The following is a 17,896-nucleotide window of genomic DNA, read 5'->3' as shown; positions in this document are numbered from 1 at the left end:
ACTAGACTCATCTGGCAGTAAAAGGAAAAAGGGGAAAAAGAAACTAGATCCATAAGAATACTGGTCATACTATTAGCATACATGCTTGTAATAGCAGTAATAATGTAACTGTCCTAATCATAGGGTCTGTCATTTTTTGTGCTTATTGTGTGACAGCTGCTGGGCTGGGCACCTTACACTCCTGAGCTCAGTGAATCCTAACCCGATGAGGTAGACACTTATCCGCATTTTGCAGATAGGCAACTGAGGCTCAGAGACTATAAGCCCCACGAGGACAGCGATCATGTGTATCTTGCTCGCTATTGTAGCCCCAGCACTTAATGCAGCGTCTGGCACAATAAACGTTTGTTGAATAAAAGAATGAACTTGTCCAAGGTCACCTGGCTGGTAGGTGGCAAAGCAGCTGGGACCAAAGAGCAGGCCTATCTGAGCCAAACCCCTGCTCCTCCTGGCCATGCTCTCTGCTGCTGCGACTGCTCAGGTGGGCAGGTACCTGCAAAACCTGAGCCACAGTTGGTGATGATGTCCACCAAGGAATCAGGCAAGAAACCATCAGCAGCAAAGTGCTCCAGGAAAATGTCCCCTTGCCTCTTGGAGAGCTTGCTGCCATCCCTGTTGAGGAGCAGGGGGAGGTGGGCGAAGTGGGGCGGCTGCCAGCCCAGGGCCCGGTAAAGGAGCAGGTGCTTGGCAGTGGAGACGAGCCACTCAGAGCCCCGCAGCACGTGGCTGATGCCCATGTGGTGGTCATCCACCACACAGGCCAGGTGGTATGTGGGGAAGCCGTCGCTCTTCATGATGACTGGGTCTCCCTCCACGCTGGCCACGTCATGCCTATTCCAGCCATACACCAGGTCCTGGAAGGCCGGCGCTGCCTTCTCCAGGCGGAAGCGAATCGAAGGCTTGGGGACCTTGGCCAGCTTCTGGGCCACCTGCTCCTGGTTCAGGTTCCGGCACCGATTGTCATACCTGATGGGGGGCAGAGCTGTGTGAGTACTGTTGATGGACAGGTAGATGGAGTCCTACCTCTCACAGCTTTGTGACCTTGAGCAAGTCAGTTACCACATGATCTTGGCCAAATACCTGAGCCGTTGCCCCATCAGTTTACTGGAACTGCAAGGTAAATATTATGATATTGCTGATGAGAGTGTAAACAAGTAAAGGGCCAGTCACGTGGCAGTATCTAACAAAGCCACAACTTGACCCTGCAATTCCACCTCTCGGAAGGTATTCAGCAAACACACCGCACAAGTGCAAAATGATGTATGTCAACATCAGTCATCACAGCTCTCGTTTTATAACCAAATATTAGAAATAATGTAAAGGTTTGGGCCAAACATGGTGGCTCATGCCTGTAATCCTAGCATTTTGGGAGGCCAAGGCAGGCAGATTGCCTGAGCTTAAGAGTTCAAGACCAGCCTGGGCAACGTGGAGAAACCCCGTCTCTACTAAAAATTTTTTAATAAATTAAATTAGCCAGGTGTGGTGGCATGCGCCTACAGTCCCAGCTACTTGGGAGACTGAGATAGGACAATTACCTGAACCCTGGAGGTGGAGGCTGCAGTGGGCCATAATCATGCCACTGCCCTCCAGCCTGGGCGACAGAGTGAGAGACTCTATCTCCAAAAAAAAAAAGGAATAACATAAAGGTTTGTTAAGGCTGGACGTAGTGGCTCACACCTGTAATCCCAGCACTTTGTGAGGCCGAGGTGGGCAGATCACTTGAGGTCAGGAGTTCCAGACCAGCCTGACCAACATGGTGAAACCCTGTCTCTACTAAAAAAACACAAAAGTTAGCCTGGTATGGTGGCAGGTGCCTGTAATCCCAGCTACTCGGGAGGCTGAGGCCAGAGAATCATTTGAACTGGGAGATGGGAGATTGCAGTGCGTCAAGATTGCACCACTGCACTCCAGCCTGGGGAACATAGCAAGACTCCATCTCAAAATATAAAATAAAATTAAAAAATAAAGGTTTGTGAAGATGAAACTGATTAATGGTGTTATATCCATAAATGCAGTATTACACATTATTATGGACTAATATCTGATCCTCAAGATAGTAAGTGGGCATGGTAAATTGCACCATATAGCATGTAGATAGTACACTGTGTGCTACCATGTGAGTAAGGAAAAAGAGGTATGCTCTGAATGTCTCTGGAGGAGATACAAGAAAATTTTAACATTGGTTGTCTCTGGACAGCAGATTTGAGTGGCCAGAGTCAAGATTGGAAGACAGCTCTTTCAATATATATCTTTGCGGACCTTTTCTTTTTTTTTTTAAGACAGTGTCCCTCTGTCACCCAGAGGGTGTCAACTTCCTGAGTAGCTGGGATTACAGGTGTGCACTACCATGCCTAGTTTCTTTTTTTGGAGACTGAGTCTCACTCTGTCACCCAGACTCACTCACTGGTTGCAGTGAGCCATTGCATGATTTTGGCTCACTGCAACCTCTGCCTCCCAGGTTCAAGTGTTTCTCCTGCCTCAGCCTCCCGAGTAGCTGGGATTATAGGTACCCACCATTGTGCCTGACAAATTTTTGTATTTTTGTAGCGATGGGGTTTCACCATATTGGCCAGGCTGGTCTTGAACTCCTGACCTCAGGTGATCTACCCACCTCGGTCTCCCAAAGTGCTGGGATTACAGCTGTGAGCCACCATGCTCGGCCCTTTGTGGATCTTTTAAATGTAGAAAATAACATTCTTCTCATTCAAAGTAACAAATAATTAAAATTACTTTACACATTACTGTCTGAGACCCAATGTGTCAAACAGCTTCTAACATGGTCCCCAGTGATTCTCACCTTCTAGTGTTCCTGTCCTTGTGTAGTCTCCTCCCCTTGAGTGTGGGCTGGACCTGGTGACTTCTGTCTCATAAACAGCATGCCAAATATGTCTAATTTCAAATGCCCCAATAGGCCAGGTACAGTGTTTCACAGTAGTCATGCCTGTAATCCCAGTGCTTTGGGAGGCCAAGGTAGGAAGACTGCTTGAGTTTAAGAGTTTGAGAGTAGCCTGGGCAACATGGTGAAACCTTATCTCTACTAAAAACATATTAATTAGCTAGGCAAGGTGGCATGCGCCTGTGGTCCCAGCTACTCAGGAGGCTGAGGCAGGGGAATTAATTGACCTGGGAGACAGAAGTTGCAGTGAGCCAAGATCGTGCCACTGCACTCCAGCCTGGGCAAAAGAGTTAGACTCCATCTCAAAAACAAAAACAAAACCCACACCTCATGTGATATTTGAAGGTTTTTGAGTGGTGACATGATGCCACAAGTGGAAAATTGCACACCCAAACTCATGTGACAGGCTACAGTCAAAATAGTCAAAACTTTGGTTCCTGCACAAAATTATTTAAAATATCGCATAGCTGGGCACGGTGGCTCACACCTGTAATCCCAGCACTTTGGGAGGCCGAGGCGGGTGGATCATGAGGTCAAGAGATCGAGACCATCCTGGTCAACGTGGTGAAACCCCGTCTCTACTAAAAAAACAAAACATTAGCTGGGCATGGTGGCGCGTGTCTGTAGTCCCAGCTACTCAGGAGGCTGAGGCAGGAGAATTGCCTGAACCCAGAAGGCGGAGGTTGTGGTGAGCCAAGATAGTGCCATTGCACTCCAGCCTAGGTAACAAGAGCGAAACTCCGCCTCAAAAAAATAAATGAATAAAATAAAATATCGCATAGTATCACCTTCAACCTATGTGTATAAGGCATACAAGAAACATAAATGAATCTCATGTTTAGACTTGGGTCCCATCTCCAAAATATCTCATTATATATATGCAGACACCTCAATATGCAAAAAATCCAAAATCCAAAACACTTCTGGTCCCAATCGTTCCAGATAAGGAATACACAGCCTGTACAACAAAAGTGGTGAGAAGTTGCTTCCACAACTAGGTGGACTGCAGCTCGCACCTGCTCTCTCTCTCTCCCTGCCGCGGTGGCTTTGAGGATTGCTGGCTGCCATGCTGTGAGCCGCCCACGTGGCAAAGAACTGATGTCACCAGGCAACAGCCAGCAAGGACCTGAGGTTGGCCAATAGCCTTGCAAGAGGGATGCAAGTAGATCCTCCCCAAGCTACGCCTTAAGAAAACTCCAGGACTGGCTAGAACCTATAGTTGCTTGTGGCTTTGAGAGAATCCCTGAGCAAAGAAACTGGTGAGGCCATGCTCAGATGCCTGACCCACAGAAACTGAGAGGTAATAGACGTTTAGGGAAATTCTTTTTTTTTTTTTAAACTAAAAGAGTTGATAATTTTATTTTCACATTTCCCAATACAAATAAAAACTGCATCTTTTTTGTCCCACTTCTCCTCCCAAAACTATTCTCTTTGATAGGACAGGGGAGCAAGTCTTCCTTACGCTGTTTCGAAAACCCAGCATACGGCAGCATGATCTCCTGGTGAAGCAGAACAGGTAATATAATACTGATATAATGAGGCCTGCCCTCTATCCTTATCTGTCTGGTTGAGTCATTGTCAGCCAAGTGGGCACCGTCATGGGATGGGCAGGAGGTCTCATCATTGGGGGCCCGGGCATCACTGGCATGTGGCCTCCCATGGGTGGCCTCATTCCAGAAGCAGGTCCCACTGGAATCATCCCAGAAGGAGAAGGGCCCATCACTGGCATCATGGGAGGGGCCCCCAAATGGGGTGCTGGCATCATACCAGAGCAAGGAGAACCCGGAAGACTGCAGGGAGCTGGTATCATCGCCCTGCAGGAGGGGGAGCAGAGAATGGAATAGGAGGTATCTTTCCTTGTTGAAATGCAGCCCTTGTTTTGTCAATCAGGCACTGAGCCTGCTCTTCCATCATTTCTGATAGTCGTCTTTCACATTCTCTTTGTGTTTCCTACCACTGCAGCGTGTCTTTCTCACAGATGGAGTGTCATGGGTGAGGTATGTATCGCAGTAGTCACAGTAAAACTTGGGCATGTTGCTCTGCAGGCCGTTGGCCACTCCGTTCCCCATTTAGGGAAATTCTTATGCAACACCAGGTAACAAATGCACCCAATGACAGTGAGGCATCTGCAGCAAGTTAGGGTTCTTACCGGGGTGTCTGGTGGTTCCGCAGGGCCTCCTTCTTCAGGAGCTCCAGCCGCTGGGGTGAGCAGAAACAGGGGTAAGCAGCTCCAGTCTTTAGCAGCGCTTCTGTGGCCTGGGCATATAGCTCCAATCGCTGAGACTGCTGGTAGGGCCCAGCAGGACCGCCCCGGCGTGGGCTCTCATCAGGGGGTATGCCTGGAACACAGGTCCAGAGAATCATCATCTAATAATGACAGCTAAGGTACACACAGCTCTCATTCCCAGGCATTGTTCTTTAATAGACACTTTATACATATATTAAAGCTTTAATCCTCATAACAATCCATGAGGTTAGCACTAGTATACTGTCCCTTTTTTATTTTTGGAGGCCCAGCCTCACTCTGTCACCAGGCTGGAGTGCAGTGGTACAATCTCGACTCACTGCAACCTCCGCCTCCTGGGTTCAAGTGATTCTCCTGCCTCAGCCTCCTGAATAGCTGGGAGTAAAAGCATGCACCACCTCGCCTAGCTAATTTTTGTATTTTTAGTAGAGACAGAGTTTCAACATGTTGGCCAGGCTGGTCTCGAACTCCCAACCTCAAGTGATTCACCTGCCTTGGCCTCTCAAAGTGCTGGGATTACAGGTGTGAGCCACCACTCCTGGCCCAATGTCCCTTTTAGAGATGAAAAGTTAAAACACAAAGAGGTGAGGCAGCTGTAGTCCCATGGCCTCGGGGAATAAGGAGCAAACGGAGGTGTATGGGCTCCGAAGTCCACACCCCGCAATTGTATGTCCTCTCAATCCATCGCTTCCCTGGAGAGGGAGAAACAAGCCTGGACTTGGGAACAGCGAACTTAGGAGAAAAAAGCATGGTTCAGGGAACGGCCCATCGGGACCTAGTTAGACTCCTGGCTCTGCCACTTAGTAGCTGTGACAAGGGATCCCGAGGTGCTACCGATGTGCGAGTACCAGGGTGCTGTGCACCATGAAAGACACTTTTCCCTAAAGCCTCAAAGCCTCCCTTCCAAGGAGGTGCAGTTATTCCCCCATTCTGTAAGGAGAACCGTGAGGCACAGAGGTGCTTTGTCACCTGTCCAAGTAGAAGGGGCATGATTAGCTTCAAACTCAGACTAATGGGCACTGGAGCCCACATTCTTAACCACTCATTACACTGCCTCTTTGTGTTACTTAGGCTTTCTTTTTCTTTTCTTTTTTTTTTCCAGACAGACTCTTGCTCTTTCACCAGGCTGGAGGGCAGTGGCACAATCTTGGCTCGCTGCAACCTCCATCTCCCACATTCAAGCGATTCCCCTGCCTCAGCCTCCTGAGTAGCTGGAACTACAGGAGCACACCACCATGCCTGGCTTATTTTTTGCATTTTAGTAGAGATGGGCTTTCGCCACAGCCAGGATAGTCTTGATCTCCTGACCTCATGATCCTCCCGCCTCAGCCTCTCAAAGTGCTGGGATTACAGGAATGAGCCACTGCATCTGGCCTCTTAAGAGATAGGATCTCAGTGCATCACCCAGCTGGAATACAGTAGTGTGATTATAGCACACCGTAGCCTTAAACTTCTCAGATCAAGCCACCCTCCTGCTTCAGCCTCCTGAGTAGCTAGGACTACAGGTGCATACCACCACACCTGGCTAATTTTTCAGTAGAGACCGAGTCTCACTGTGTCACCCAGGCTAGAATGCAGTGATGCAATCACAGCTCACTACAGCCTCCAATTTCTGGGCTCAAGTGATCCTCCCAGCTCAGCCTCTCAAGTAGCTGTGATTATAGGCATGTGCCACCATCCCCAGCTAGACTTAGTCTTTCTAAGCCTCAGTTTCCTCTTTCGAAAAGTGGAGCTAGCAGCCTCCTATGCAGAGAGATTGTGAGAACTAATGTGTCAGTGCTTACAAAGCGATTAGTCCAGTGGTGTATATTTAGGACAGTTTCAATATATGCTACAGAAGGGATTAAATATGATCTACTGTGAGCCAACCCCCCAACCCAAAGTCCAATTCCCTCAGGTCATGTAGGATAAATTTCATTATGAATGCTTTTAGGAGAGGGAACAGGGACATGAAAACTGGAGGATAGTGTTTCTGCCCTCATAGAGCTTTCAAACACATTGGGAAGATAAGGACATGATTCACCCTGCTACCCTCAGTGCTGACACGAACTAAGCTGAGTGGGTCTGGATTCAAACGTACCAGCCAGCTGTGAGATCTTGAGCAAGTCATCTTTCTGGGGTCTGGGTTCTCATTTGTCAAAGAAGGAAATAAGTAGTAACTTTCTCATGAGGATCACCATGAGACTAGAATGAGATGATGTAAGTAAAGTGCTAACCATGTGACCTGTGCTCAGTGCTCTCTATGCTTTGGTATGTATGTATGTATGTACGTATGTATGTATGTATGTATGTACGTATGTATGTATGTATGTATTTATTTGAGACAAGGTCTCACTCCGTTGCCCAGGCAACAGATTGCGCAGAGGCGTGATCTCTGCTCATTGAAGCCTCAACCTCTCAGGCTCATGCGATCCTCCCACCTCAGCCTCCCAAGTAGATGGGACTGCAGGTGCATGCCACCATGCCTGGCTAACTTTTTTTAAGTTTTCTATAGAGACAGGGTCTGCCTATGTTGCTCAGGCTAGTCTCAAACTCCTGGGCTCAAGTGTTCCTCCTGCCTCAGTGTCCCAGTGTTGGGATTACAAGTGTGAGCCATGGCACCCAGCCAGCTGTGATTATCAGTGTTACTTGGCTCCCCTCTCATGGGCCCTCCATTTCTTCATTTGTCAGATAGGAGGATTGGATCAGGTAAGTTTGGGGGCGAGGGGTTCCTTCCTGATCTAACCCTAAACAAGTCTCTTTAATGTGGTATCTTGAAATGCCCCAGGGTTTAAGAGGGACTTCCCTAGGAGAACTGAAAGCATGTTAACTTAAAAAGTGGCAGGTAAATGTTCATAGAGTTTAATCAATGGCCAAAAATCGGAGGTACCCGAACTGCTCATTCATTAGTGAATAAACAAAACGTGGTATATCCATACAATGAATATTATTTGGCTATAAAAAGGCATGAAGTACTGACAGATGAGCTTATGCTAAATGAAGTGAAGGAAGCCAGTCACAGAAGGCCACATGTTGTGTGATCCCATTCATATGAAATGTCCAAAAGAGGTAAATCCATGGAGGCAGAAAGTAGGTCTGTAGTTGCCAGGAGGTAGGGGAAGGTAGAATGGAGAGCAACTGCTAATAAGGAAGAGTTTCTTTTAGGGGTGATGGAAATGTTCTGGAGTTAGTGGTGATGGTCCCACAACACAGTGAATATATTAAAAACCACTGAATTGTACACTCTGATATTGTAAATTTCATATTATGTGAATTGCATTTCAATTCCCGCCCCCCTCCCAACAGACGGCGTCTCGCTCTGTCACCCATGTTGGAGTGTAGTGGCATGATCTCAGCTCACTGCAACCTCCACCTCCCGGGTTCAAGCAATTCTCCTGCCTCAGCCTCCTGAGTAGCTGAGATTACAGGCATGCACCACCACACCCAGCTAATTTTTGTATTTTCAGGAGAGATGGGATTTCACCATCTTGGCCAGGCTGGTCTCAAACTCCTGATCTCCTGAACTGCCTGCCCCAGTCTCCCAAAGTGCTGGGATTACAGGCGAGAGCTATTGCACCTGGTTATATGTCAATTTTTTAAGAAGGCCGGGCATGCTGGGTCATGCCTGTAATCCCAGAACTGTGCGAGGCCAAGATAGGTGGATTGAGCCCAGGAGTTCAAAGCCAGCCTGGACAACATAGTGAAACACCGTCTCTAAGAAAAATAATAATAATAAATAAAATGAAAAAACAAAAACCCAAAGTGAGTTGCTCTAGAAGTCAGCCACCATGGGATGTCTGAATTCCTGTCCTCTGCCTCGCCAAAATACCATGGTGGGGGACAAGCTCTGTTGAGGTGCTGCAAGCCGCATTCTCATCATGATGCTGCCCCAGGAATTCCACAAGGGTGGGACCCACCACCATCACCATTGTTCATCGCTGTATCCCTCGTGCCCGGCATAGTACCTGATAAGTAGGAGATCCTCTGTGAAACCGAAGCCTTCATCTCGGTCTGTGAAGCACCACATAATTTGGCTCCTGGAAAACCATTTTTTTTTTTTTTTTTTTGAGACAGGGTCTCACTCTGTTGCCCCTGGCTGGAGTACAGTGGCATGACTGATAGAAGACAGACAAACTCCTAGGCAGGCAGGGATAGGTCCCTGGTGAAACCTGACCTTCAAGCCAAAGACAGCCTGAAGCCTGGAAACCAAACTGTCAGTTCAGGATAGAGTCCATGACCGGAGTGAGAACTTCTATTCCTGCTTTACCCACTCTCTCTCAATTGGTTCTTTCTGAATGATATCTTTTAACCAACTGAATAGTCCTTTTTCCAAGACCACTCATGGACCAATCGGCAGGCACTCCCCCTTTCTAAGCCCATAAAAACGCCAGACTCAGCCTCACAGAGGGTTACCCCCACTTTCAGGGTCCCCTCTTGCAGTGGAGAGCTTTCCTTCTATCTTTCAATAAAATTTTTCTTTGCCTTCCTTACTCTATGGTACCTGCGCACCTCATTCCTCTTGGTTGCAGGACAAGAACCCAGAACTTCCAAGCTGTGGGTGACGGGAATAAAAAAGCTGTAACATGCTCCTGCTCACTAAGCTATAGGAGTGGAAAGCTAAGACAGTGCTGGGGGATCAGACCTCAGAAATCCCCAAGCCAGAGCTGTAACACCCCTTGGAGCTCCACAATGCTGGCATCTCCTAAGTTTTTGGGTACCACCCTGTTCCTCTCATCTAGATGCTGGTGCCCAACACAGAAGCCACTAGTGGCACACCCAGTCCGGCCAAGGGCTCAGTATGGACCCACGGCAGGTGTGGGATCTAAGTGGCCACAAGCCGAGTGCAGCCTGCTGGGCCGAGTGAGCCTAGACGGCACAAGCAAGGCCCCAACAGAGGTGACGGCAACCGCAGAGATTTCCGGCTGGAGAAGTGGCACTGAAGGAATTCTGTAATATGATCACAGCTAACTCCAGCCTCAACCTCAACTCTCCCGGGCTAAGGTGATGCTACTACCTCAGCCTCCCAAGTAGCTAGGACTACAGGGGTATACCAGTACCCTCGGCTAATTTTCTGGAGAGACGAGATCTCACTATGTGGCCCAGGTTGGTCTTGAACTCCTGGGTCCAAGTAATCCCCTCTCCTCGGCCTCCCAAAGTGCTGGGATTCCAGGCATGAACCCCTGTGCCCAGTGTGGCAAGCCTTCTATCCTCACATCCCTGGTCATTCTGCTTTGTTCACTGTGCTTAGACCAAGCTGGTCTCTTTGATTCTCCTCAAATACGTACAGAATTTCCTGCTGTGGGGCCTCTGCATCGGCTCTTGCCTTTGCTTTGAACATTCTTCCCACAGGTCACCATGGCACTGGCTCCTCATCTCATGCAGGTCTCTGCTCCAGCATTGCCTCCTAAGAGAAGACTACCCTATCTACAAGGGCATCCCTCACCCCAGTTCCTTAGCCTGACTGTTACTCTTTTTTCCATACAGGTTATCATCACTTAATAGCATATGAAGGATGAATTCAGAGACAGAAGCAATGGTCCATGACTGTGATGCTAGCACTTCGGGAGGCCAAGGCAGGAGAATTACTTGAGTCCAGGCATTCAACAGCAGCCTGGGCAACACAGCGAGACCCTGTCTCTACAAAAACGTAAATTAATAAAATTAGCCAGGTGGAGTGGCACACAGCTATAGTCTCAGCTACCAAAGAGGCTAAGGCGAGAGGATCCCTTGAGCTCAGGAATTTGAGATTACAGTGAGATGTGTTTGAACCACTGCTCTCCAGCCTGGGCAACAGAGCAAGACCTTGTTTATTTTTTTAAAAAAGTATGATGGTGGCATGATCTCAGCTCACTGCTACCTCTGCCTTCTGGGTTCAAGCCATTCTCGTGCTTCAGTCTCCCAAGTAGTTGGGACTACAGGCACATGAAACCATGCCAGCTAATTTTTGTATTTTTAGTAGAGGTGGGGTTTTGCCATGTTGGTCAGACTGGTTTCAAACTCCTGGTCTCAAGCAATCCACAAGTATTGGCCTCCCAAAGTGCTAGGATTACAGGCATGAGCCACTGCACCTGGCCAAGCGCAGGGTCTTTGTTAAATATCTCTAGCACCTGGAATGGTGTCTAGATTACAGTAACTGGTCTTGCATAGAATCCTTTATTCAGCAGACCTCGACTGAACACCTGCTAAAGCCTTCTACAATAAAAGATAGATATGAAATCATTTTCTACTCTTTAGGAACCGAGAGTCTAGGGAACAATTTACCTGAGATTAGAACACACATCTCAAAACAGTCTTGGGATTTTTCTTTTTTTTTTTTTTCCCCAATCTCTAGTCTAGCAGAGTCTTGATATTTTTCCTTGCGGATCTCCCTCTTCCTAGTCACACCTGTCCATATAGGTAGACAGCTGTCAACCTAGGAAAAAGCACACTCCTCTTTGTTCTCCCTGACCTTAGCTGTCCTCAGGATTAAACTTCCCACGAGATCAACTTCGGAAGCTGTACATTGTTTTGTGTGGCTTATACAATGTGGTTAAAAAAAATTTGGGCCCAGATTTAATAATGGTAAGTATTCAGCCAGAAAAACTGCATTTCTGGCTCCTCTTGGAACCCAGAAGATTGGACAAGCTGAGCCAGCATCCCCGTATGGGCACAAGGAGCCAGAGCTCAGAGGCGCTCCCTCCTCTGGATGAGGCGTGGTTTCCTAGCTCAGCACAGGCCCAGCTCCTCCAGTTCCCACTTGGCCTGTTGTTTCCTGCCTGGCCCGTGAAGGGAATGGACTTGAGATTCTGAGGTGAAAACAAGAATCTCCAAACAGCCTTGGCAGTAGACGACGCCTATAATCTCAGCTCTTTGGGAGACTGAGAGCTGGAGGATTGCTTGAGAACAGCAGTTTGAGAACAGCTTGGGCAACATAGTGAGGCCTCGTCTCTACAAAAAAAATTAAAAACTGAAAATTAGCCATGCGTGCTGGTGCATGCCTATAGTCCCAGCTACTCGGGAGCCTAAGGTGGGAGGATCACTTAAGCCCAGGTCAAGGCTACACTGAGCTATCATTGTGCCATGGAACTCTAGCCTGGGTAACAGAATGAGATCCTGAGTCTAAAAAATTAAAAAATAAAGAACCAGTCTTGGAGCTGTGTTTCGGAGAGCTTCAGCATTTTTTCAGGTGGCATCTGCCACCCCAGGCAGCACAAATATAGCCATTTCTCCAGGAACTCCTCATTTCCCACCCTGGGTTCCAAAAGAAGATCCACAGCCTCCTTTTCCTGCTTCCTGTCCCTTCCCTGCAGAAAAATCCTTTCTCTGCCAGGCTCACCTGCCCACTCCAGCATGTCCTCAATATTCTCCGCTGCCCCAGGCACAAGGCGAGTCTGATCTGTGTCCTCTAGCCTCAGGATGAAGCTTCCCTGGTACTTCTTGGCAAAGATGTAGTTGTACAGGGCAGTGCGGAGGCCACCCAGGTGCAAGAAGCCTAAAGAAGAGAACAGCTCAGATAAGACAGGGAAGATGAGCTAAAAGGCCTCAGCGAGGGGCAAGTAAGCACTGCTATGACAGAACGCTGCAATGTCAAAGACCAGCAGGATGCAGTGGCTCATGCCTACATTCCTACCACTTTGGGAGGCCAAGGCGGCAGGATCACTTGAGCCCAGGAGGTTTTTGTATTTTTTTAAAAATATTTTTTATCTTTAGAAAAATAAGACAGGGTTTCACCATGTTGGTCAGGCTGGTCTTGAACTCCTGACCTCCGGTGATCCGCCCACCTTGGCCTCCAAAGTGCTTGGATTACAGGCGTTAGCCACCACGCCTGGCCGGTTTTTGTATTTTTTTAAGACAGTCTCGCTCTGTTGCCCAGGCTGGAGTGCAGTGGCGCGCTCTTGGCTCACGGCAACCTCTGCCTCTTGGGTTCAAGCAATTCTCATGCCAAGCCTCCTGAGTAGCTGGGACTACAGGTGCATGCCACCACACCCAGCTAATGTTTGTATATTTGGTAGAGACAGGCATTGACCATGTTGGCCAGGCTGGTCTTAAACTCCCGGCCTCAAGTGATCCCCTAGCCTCGGCCTCCCAAAGTGCTGGGATTACAGGCATGAGCCACCACACCTGGCTAATTTTTTTTGTATTTTCAGTAGAGATAGGATTTTGCCATGTTAGTCAGGCTGGTCTTGAACTCCTGACCTCAACTGATGCATCTGCCTTGGCTTCCCAAAGTGCTGAGATTACAAGCATGAGCCACTGCACCTGGCCTGAGTTTGAGATCAGCCAGGGCAACGTGGCGAGACCTTGTCTCTGCAAAAAATATAAAAATTTAGCTGGGCATGGTGGCACTTGCCTGTGGTCTTAGCTACTGAGGTGGGAGGAGAACCTGAGCCTGGGGAAACTAAGGCTACAGTGAGCCATGATCACACCTCTGCACTCCAGGCTGGGCAGCAGAGTGAGACTGTTTAACGAAAAAAAAATTTTTTTCTTTTAGTTTTTTCAAAGATTAAGAACTAGCTACCCCTATGCCCTCTCTCTAGACCAGGCGTCTCCAAACTGCGGCCCCCTGAGACCATTTATCCGGCCCCCCGCCAACACTTCAGGAAGGGGCACCTCTTTCATTGGTGGTCAGTGAGAGGAGCATAGTATGTGGCGGCCCTCCAGCGGTCTGAGGGACAGTGAACTGGCCCCCTGTGTAGAAAGTTCGGGGACGCCTCTAGACACATTTAATCCCTCAGACCACCCAGGATTTGGAGCGTGTCATTTTATTAAAAGGCTCCAATTCTCTCCAACTGCATCCACCACTCTATTTTGATATTTGTCTCAAGGCCAAGCAAGTTTCATCTGAAGAAGAAGCAGAGGGTTATTTATTGAAGCCATATCACATACATTTAACTTACAGAGTCAGTGATGTTCACTGGGAAAAAAATTACAAAGGAACTACAAATTTAAAATACTGTACAATCACATTGTGGGTCAGGTACAGTGACTCACATAGCACTTTCGGAGGCAGAGGCAGGAGGATACTTGAGTCTGTAAGTTTGAGACCGGCCTGGATAACATCGTGAGATCCTGTCTCTATTAAGAAATAAATCGCCGGGTGCGGTGGCTCAAGCCTGTAATCCCAGCACTTTGGGAGGCCGAGGTGGGTGGATCACGAGGTCAAGAGATCGAGACCATCCTGGTCAACATGGTGAAACCCCGTCTCTACTAAAAAATACAAAAAATTAGCTGGGCATGGTGGCGCTTGCCTGTAATCCCAGCTACTCAGGAGGCTGAGGCAGGAAATTGTCTGAACCCAGGAGGCAGAGGTTGCAGTGAGCCGAGATCATGCCATTGCACTCCAGCCTGGGTAACAAGAGCGAAACTCCGTCTCAAAAAAAAAAATAAATAAATAAATAAAAATAAATAAATCATATTTTTACTTTTTTTAAAAGAAAATTTATTTTTAAAATTTGAGATGGGGGTCTCACTGTTGCCCAGGCTGAGGATGGAGTGCAATGGTGCAGTCACAGCTCACTGCAGCCCCAATCTCCCAGGCTCAATCAGTCTTCCCACATCAGCCTCCCAAGTAGCTGGAACTACAAGTGTACACCACCACACCTGGGTAATATTTGTATTTTCTTTTTGTAGCAGCAAGGTCTCACTATGTTGCTCAGCCTGGTCTCGAACTCCACTTCTGGGCTCAAGCAATCCTTCTACCTCAGCCTCCTAAAGTACTGGGATTACCAGCATGAGCCACCATGCCTTGCCAAGATTTTCACCTTAAATGCTGGCTTTAAACACTAACCAAAAGTAGCGTTTGAGTCCACCATCTTTCTCTTCATCAGTTTAAACTCCTAAGATTTTACTTTTTCATCATTCTTGTCTGAAAACTGAAAGTTAACAGTTTTTCCAGGGCTGTCATTACGTCTTACCCTACCTTCTTTGGACCTGCCCATAACCCTAAGTTACAATGAGCTCATCTATATTTATAGGTACAAGAGGCAGCACAAGAGAGGAAATGCTCTTCTGGAGCCAGGCTGACCCTGCTTCAACACTGACATGTATAACCTTCGGGCAGTTACTGCAAGGCCACCAGAAAACCAGAGAGGTTCAGTGGCACTGGATCCCAAGAGTCCCTAAAACAGAAGAGGGACCCAGCTGCTAAAAACAAGGCCTCTTGGCTGGGCGCGGGAGCTCAAACCTGTGTAATCCCAGCACTTTGGGAGGCTGAGGCAGGCGGATCACTAGGTCAGGAGTTCACGACCAGCCTGGCCAAAATAGTGAAAACCCCATCTCTAGTAAGAATACAAAAATTAGCTGTGCATAGTGGCAGGTGCCTGTAATCCCAGCTACTCAGGAGGCTGAGGCTAAGGCGAGAAAATCGCTTGAACCAGGACCCAGGAGGCAGAGGTTGAAGTGAGCAGAGATGGCACCACTGCATTCCAGCCTAGGATACAGAGCAAGACTCTGTCTCAAAAAAAAAAAAAAAAGGCCTCTTACATCAAGTACACTGGGATTCAAATTGTGCATTTATTAGTTGCTACCTCTTGGGAAGGAACTCTGCTTAACTTTTATGAGCTTCTACTTTCTCATCTGTCAGAGGAATTAAGAGCAAAAAACTCAGAATCTTCCTTATTATAGGGTTGCTCTGAGATCTAAATGCTGACCAAAGTAAACCCGCAATTAATTTCAGCTACTGTAATGATCTGTGCCTGACAATTCTTTTATATGTTTATAATCAAAAGCCTTTCCCATATGAACTTTTCCTGCAAATGAAAATTATAATCATCGTAACAGAGGCTGGTAAATGCTTTCTGTGTGTATTAGATCTTGCTAAGTGGTTCAGCTGCATGAGCTTAACCCCATGAGACATACTATTATTGGCCCTGTTTTGACAAATGGTAAAACTGAGGCTCAGATTCATTAAATAATTTGCACATCTAGGCCACCATGTGTGGTGGCTTACACTTGTAATCTCAGCACTTTTGGGGGCCGAGGCAGGTGGATCATTTGAACTCAGGAATTTGAGACGAGCGGGCAACATGGCAAAATCCCATCTCTACAATAAAGTACAAAAATTAGCTGGGCATAGTCGCACGTCTGTAGTCCTAGCTACTCAGGAGGCGGAAGTAGGAGGTTCACTTGACAGAGCCAGAAACCTTCTCAAAATAATAATCATAATCATAATTTGCACATCTAGTAAGTTATACATTTAACAAGCGACGAAGACAGAAATTTGGATCTAGGCAATTCCAGGCCTTGGCATTCTACTGCTTTTCGAAGCAAAGTGTACAATCCAGTTATGGTTTGAAAACAGTTGTCAGTTCACAATCAAGTACAGAAACTCACAGTAAAAGTTTAGAAACTTCTGCTGTTGTTTTGCGATGGGAGTTTCACTCTGTTGCCCAGGCTGGAGTGCAGTGGCACTATCTTGGCTTACTGCAACTTCTGCCTCCTGGGTTCAAGAGATTCTCGGGTGTCAGCCTCCTGAGTAGCTGGGATTACAGGCCTGTGCCACATGTCTGGCTAAATTTTGTATTTAGTAGAGATGGGGTTTTGTCATGTTGGCCAGGCTGTAGAAACTTACATAGCAATCTGACAGAATGATTTTTACCTCTGCTAAACCAAATAAAGAGAGATGGGTTTGTATTTTGGATGTTTTCAAAATTTTGTTTTTCTAGTCATTAATTTATATTAATTTTAAGCAAATATTGATACACAATTGATTAGAAATTAAAAACCAGCACTTCTACCACGGATGGTTTGAAAAGCACTGCTCTGGCCAGGTGCAGTGGCTCACTCCTGTAATCCTAGGACTTTGGAAGGCCAAGATGGGTGGATCACAAGGCCAGTAGATTGAGACCATCCTGGCCAACAAGGTAAAACCCCGTCTCTACTAAAAATACAAAAATTAGCCGGGCATGGTGACATGCACCTGTAGTCCTTGAAGAAGAAACCCGTGAACCTGGGAGGCAGAGGTTACAGTGAGCCAAGATCGCACTAACTGCTCTATACTACACTGCCTGCCAGAGAGATCCTGTCACATACAGCTGGGATCTTGCCACAAAGTTCCTTGTATGTTCACCCTGGGATTTGGGATGAGAGAAATACCCAGTGTAGAAAAGGGAGAAGGTAGCCTTACTGGTGGGAAGCCCCTGACAAGATCTCCAACAGAATATACAACGGTCCTCTGTCACCCTCTAGCTTGCTAAGTTCCCATTAACAACAGCACAGTGCCTTGGTACCTGCGATTTCCTCTACCCAGAAGGTTTCTTCTTTGAGATGGAGTTTCACTCTTGTTGCCCAGGCTAGAGGGCAATGGTGCGATCTCAGCTCACTACAACCTCCACCTCCCAGGTTCAAGCGATTCTCTGTCCCAGCCTCCCAAGTATCTGGGATTACAGGTGTGCGCCATCATGCCCGGCGAATTTTGCATTTTTAGTAGAGACGGGGTTTCATCATGTTAGTCGGACTGGTCTCAGTCCGCCCGCCTCGGGCTCCCAAAGTGCTGCGATTACAGGCGTGAGCTACCGCGCCCGGCCTCCAGAAGGTTCCTTCTTACAGGCTTCACAAAGCTGGCTCCTTCTTGTCATTTGGATCTCAGCTCAAATGTTACCTGCTCAATAACGCCTTCTGGAGCATCCTTCCTAAACCCGTCTCCTATCCTGCCTCATTTCCCGCATGGCACATATGACTCTAAAATTATTTATTTTTATAGGTGTCCGCGGCAGCCACTGAGCTGCAGGCTTCTTGAGAGCAGGGCCCCCACCTTTCTCAATGATCACTGTATCCCAGCGTCTACAACACCTGACACA

The 17,896-nt window shown here is 47.5% G+C and overlaps 1 protein-coding gene across 4 annotated transcripts in view; it reads right to left on the bottom strand.

The window, feature by feature from the left end:
* The window catches only part of EARS2 (glutamyl-tRNA synthetase 2, mitochondrial), a 36,844-nt gene that overhangs the window by 18,488 nt on the left and 460 nt on the right, over positions 1 to 17,896 (bottom strand). For 2 of the 4 annotated variants that reach the window (XM_074381922.1, XM_010340785.3), the window contains exons 2-5: positions 12,436 to 12,591; positions 9,086 to 9,157; positions 5,046 to 5,235; positions 494 to 966 (exon numbers count right to left, since the gene is read on the bottom strand). In XM_074381922.1, coding sequence (XP_074238023.1) covers positions 494 to 966; positions 5,046 to 5,235; positions 9,086 to 9,157; positions 12,436 to 12,591 — 891 coding nt within the window. The remainder of the gene's footprint in view (positions 1 to 493; positions 967 to 5,045; positions 5,236 to 9,085; positions 9,158 to 12,435; positions 12,592 to 17,896) is intronic. The other 2 variants (XM_010340786.2, XM_039477903.2) reach the window with 1 other exon arrangement.

Source organism: Saimiri boliviensis, chromosome 12 (assembly GCF_048565385.1).
Source record: "Saimiri boliviensis isolate mSaiBol1 chromosome 12, mSaiBol1.pri, whole genome shotgun sequence".
In the NCBI taxonomy this organism is placed as follows: domain Eukaryota; kingdom Metazoa; phylum Chordata; class Mammalia; order Primates; family Cebidae; genus Saimiri; species Saimiri boliviensis.
This window is presented reverse-complemented; position numbering and strand designations above follow the sequence as displayed.